The 4429-nt window shown below is 41.2% G+C and overlaps 1 protein-coding gene across 1 annotated transcript; it reads left to right on the top strand.

The window, feature by feature from the left end:
• Nucleotides 1–9: 9 nt before the first annotated feature.
• Nucleotides 10–4417, top strand: CDKN2C (cyclin-dependent kinase inhibitor 2C (p18, inhibits CDK4); the record flags this gene model as incomplete). The annotated part of the gene is made up of 2 exons (XM_010289188.1): nucleotides 10–577; nucleotides 4193–4417. Coding segments are annotated over exons 1-2 (354 nt in total), but the record flags the coding sequence as incomplete, so codon positions are not given.
• Between the last annotated feature and the right edge of the window lie 12 nt (nucleotides 4418–4429).

Genomic DNA, 4429 nt, shown 5'->3' with positions numbered 1-4429 from the left:
CCTGCTACGGAAGACTGTTCCTCGGAGCTGTTGCTGCTAAGTCTCAGATCCCGACCGTGAACAGGGTGGGTTGTCTTCTTCTCCACAGATCTCAGGTCTGAGTGAGTCTCCGGTGTACGTGCATATATGTTACCTATAACATATATAGTATATTGCGTAGCCATTAATCTATTCCCCCCCCGAGAGTGGCCCAAGTCTTTAATAGGAGTTAATCTATATGTGGAAGCAAAGAAACCTTCTTTCAAGCGGAGCTGCAGTTTTGCTGAATAATCACGTGTGAGTTAGGGGCGGGCTCTTGGCAAGGAGGTTTTTTACGAGTATTTACTACAAGGTCTACTCCAGAAGATTAACCATCCCAATCCTTCTGTCAGTCTCCGATGCCATGCCTGGTTAAAAAAAAAAAAAAAAAAAATCTCATCTTTTTTCCGATCGTCAGTCACCCTAAAGAATGGCCGAGCCTTCTGGGAACGAGCTGGCGTCCGCGGCTGCCAAGGGGGACCTAGTGCAACTTACTAATTTGTTGCAAAAGAATGTAAACGTCAATGCACAAAATGGATTTGGGAGGACTGCGCTGCAGGTTGGTATCCAGAGAGGGAGAAAATATTTCATCACTGGTACCTACGTGACCCGGGTTTCCAAAAAAGACAACGTTTTAAACAGGCTGGTGGATGAAATTCGAGTGGTTTTTCAAACTCGTTGGATGCCATATTTTATAACTTTAGTGGCTCCAACTCCCTAAAATGACGTACTTGAAATAAAACTGGTCAAAACCATTATTTCAATCGGGGATCACCCTCAATGTCAAACGGGCTGCGAGTTTGCTAATATTTTGTAACTTCGTGGGGTGGAGGCAAGGAATGAAAGAGCTGAGATGAAAAGAAATCAGCTTAGGTGAGCAGGATTGCTTAGCAGGTCTGTAAACACAAATGTGCTGTTCTCTGAAGCTTAGGATTTATCTCTTTTTATTTTCTCCTTTTTTTTTTTCCTGCAATATGTTTTTAAAGCGTGACTTGTCTCGGTTCTGGGGTCTGCTGTAGATGGTACTTTTCCTTTATATGCTGTTTGTGAGGAATGACCTTTCTCATTGGGAAGCATTGCTGCTCAGAACTGAGGACCTTCGATGTACATTAAGAGGTAGCCCTACGAGTTAGGGTTCCGGCTGAATCACTTGCTTTTTCATTCATAATTAAGGCTTAAAAAATTGCTTTTTTAGATCGGCTAGCAGGGCACTGGTTCCAGCTATTTCCTTTCTGATCGTATAGGGTGCTATGTCCTAATTTTTAAGTGTGTGGCTGCGCAGGCAGGAGTTGGAACTCGTCCAACTGCTAACTATTGGAGTTGATGAAAGATTTTGCTTTTAATAATATCAGATAATGATGGCGAAAAGGCTAAGATACCTACCAAATAGTGAAAGAAGTGATTTATGAACCCAGAGAAAAAAATGAGTGTTTATTTGTACATAAGTTATAAGTAATGAAATGTGGAAGTGGAGCTGTAGGTCTTTTTAATTTCACACATTAGAAAAATCGTTTGTTAGCTCCTCTCACTCCCCCCCCTCCCCGAAACCATGATAATAATTTCTGAAATTGGGTTTTTAAACAGCATAGAGCTTGCGACTGTGCTCGAGGTATTTACAGCTTTTTTGGCTTCACATCAAAATGTCAGGGCTGGAAAATAGGCACCACTTGCTAAAAAGCAGTAATGACCCTTTTCTGACAATTTCGCTGAAGCCTGAGATCTGTGAGCTCCTCTCTGCCCTGTTAGCACCTAAATAGGGCATCGCATGGCAGTGCAGGCACTTGCAGCAGCTTTTAAGAGAGTGAAAGGATTTAAATTAAAAACTTACACAAACTAATTTCTTTAAGAAAGCAGGAAACATTTAGCTAGCTGGTTTATCCTCGGGACGAGGGCTGAAAAGCGATTTGTCCTACAGTAATGTTTTTTGGCTTTTGTTTTTGGGTGGGTTTTTTTCTTTCTAAAAGCAGCTAACTGTCCGTATCCTGAATTAAGGAATATTTTACACAATGACATAGCACCCAGCTATATTAGACACGCATCTGTGTTCTAACAATACTTCTTATCGCTGCCTAATCATAACTGAGTTAATGAACCACAACAAAAATCAAAACAGAAGAATCTGTCGACTTATTTTCAATATGTATCATCCCGAAATGTGCTGTGGGTGCGTGACCACACTCAAAAGAGCTCTCTCAGTGCACTCTCCAAAACGGAGAGAGACAATCTCTCCATAATCTCTCTCTCAATTAAAACGGAGAGAATGCTCCTGTATTAACAGCAATGGATTTCTATTTTTCTTCTGCATTTATGTTTAATTAAGCAACTGCTCGGCTTGGCTTGCTCTCTCCTTTTTATTTCTGACGAAGTGTACCTATGCAGGCCTCAAATGCATGTCCTGCCCTCCTGCGCTTCGATTAATGCTTTCAGTAATGCTCAATTAATGCTGTCTCCTTCTTTGCCTCCCTCCCCCCCAGTGAAACTTGGCAAAAAGGGGGCATTTGCGGTGCAGTTGTAGCCCAGGTCCCGAGAGCATCACCTTTTCTAGCCTTTTTCTCCCCCCCGCATTTCTAACTGAAGCCTTCAGTCCCTTAGCCCCCAACACAGAAAACTCCCACTTCAACAAAATACATGTTTTGAATTCACAAATAATACAGCCTGGGCTCTCAAAGAGAGATCAAAATGTCCAGATTTTACTAAAGAAAGAGAGATCACAATGCTCTTGTTTTCTTTTACATCGCTTCCATCTCCAGTCAGAAGTGAAAGAAATGGCACACACGGAACTGGAAGCCTTGGGGCACAGAGAAATCTCTTTCTCTGAATCCCACCCGGGCTTATCTGCACTTTTTCTCCTCTCTGCAGATATAATATACCGGCCTGCTTTATGGTCCAAACGCTGCAGTAATTGTATTTATTATAGCTTGCTTTTTCTTAAAAAGCCTGATATCTATTTTTCACCAGGAGAGTTTTTTCAGCAAATCCCTTGTAGGAATTGTACAGTATGCTCAGTCCAATGCACTGTAATGTTCATTTATGCAGATAATTTTTTTAACCAAATTTTTTAAATCAGTGTGTGGATGTTTCTAAGAAAATTGAAAAAGGGTTAGTTGGGTTTTTTTTTTTCGAATTTCACACTTACAGTGAGACTAATTACAAGGACAGGAAAATATTGCCTATAGGCTGGGGATTATGCATTACTATGTTCATTTTTTGGGAAGTCTTTGAGAAAATAAAAAATTAGGACTTCGGGGGAAATCAGTGCAAGCTGCGAAGTCCCAAATAAGAGAGATTTGCCTTCTAATTATGACAGTATTATGATGCAATCAAGAAAATTTGAAGAAGCATTTTTTTTTCCCTGAGAGAAACGGTCAGAAAATCTAATTGTTGTTGTTGGTGTTGTTGTTTTTAAAAAGGGATGTTTTTAACAACAGAATATAGTCACAGTTTACTTACAGTGAAATTATTGAAGTATAATATCATCTACTGATTTTAGAAGAAAACTTCTGGAACTTTGAAACATTCCTTTTAACTTCTCCTTTTTGGGTGACATGATGAAACACAAATATTGGGGAGAAAAATTTCTTGTAACATTTATTTTTCTTAGCAGACAGAGCTATGGTAGAGTCCAAATATTTGTTTTATGATAATGCACAGACAATGTAAACACCTGAAAGCTTATAAAAACACATCCTGCATTTGCTGTTGCTGAGGTAAAAATATCTGTTCCTCAAAGACCCTATATTTGATGTTGAAAGAGATTAAACAGTGATGCAAAGGTGTCTCAAGAGTTAGGCAAACAAAACCGAACCATGCTTAATTTTCGTATGTTAAGGAACTGAGATAACCCACGTTAAAAAAAAAAAATAGGAAAAGTTATTATATCCCCATTCTACACCGCCTGTTCCAGAGGCTAACCCCTCTGAGACAGAAAGCTGTTACCAGCGAAATGGTAACATCTTTCACCAGTTCACCGAGTTTATTTTAAAAAAAAAAAAAAAAAAAAAAAGACATCCGAAAGAGGTGTTCTGGTGTGTCGCTAGTTTTATGGTGGGGCTCTTCTCTCTCTTTTAAATGAGGATTGAGCCGTGGCAAAACCCAGAGATGAGAATTGAGGCTCTGAAGCAGCCCCCCCCCCCCCTCCCCCCGGCGATATTCAACTCTTCTTTTTCTTTGCCAGGTGATGAAACTCGGGAACCCCGAGATCGCCCGGCGGCTGCTGAGCCACGGTGCCAACCCCAACCTGAAGGACAGTACGGGCTTCGCTGTAATTCATGATGTAGCCAGGGAGGGTTTTCTGGACACTTTGCAGACTCTGCTGGAGTTTGAAGCCGATGTTAACGTGGAGGATAACGAGGGCAACCTGCCCTTGCACTTGGCCGCCCGGGAGGGGCACGTGCGGGTGGTGGAGCGGCTG

This window comes from Phaethon lepturus, unplaced genomic scaffold (genome assembly GCF_000687285.1).
Source record: "Phaethon lepturus isolate BGI_N335 unplaced genomic scaffold, ASM68728v1 scaffold32306, whole genome shotgun sequence".
In the NCBI taxonomy this organism is placed as follows: domain Eukaryota; kingdom Metazoa; phylum Chordata; class Aves; order Phaethontiformes; family Phaethontidae; genus Phaethon; species Phaethon lepturus.
Note: the sequence above shows the minus strand (reverse complement) of the source record. Positions and strands in the feature narration are given on the sequence as shown.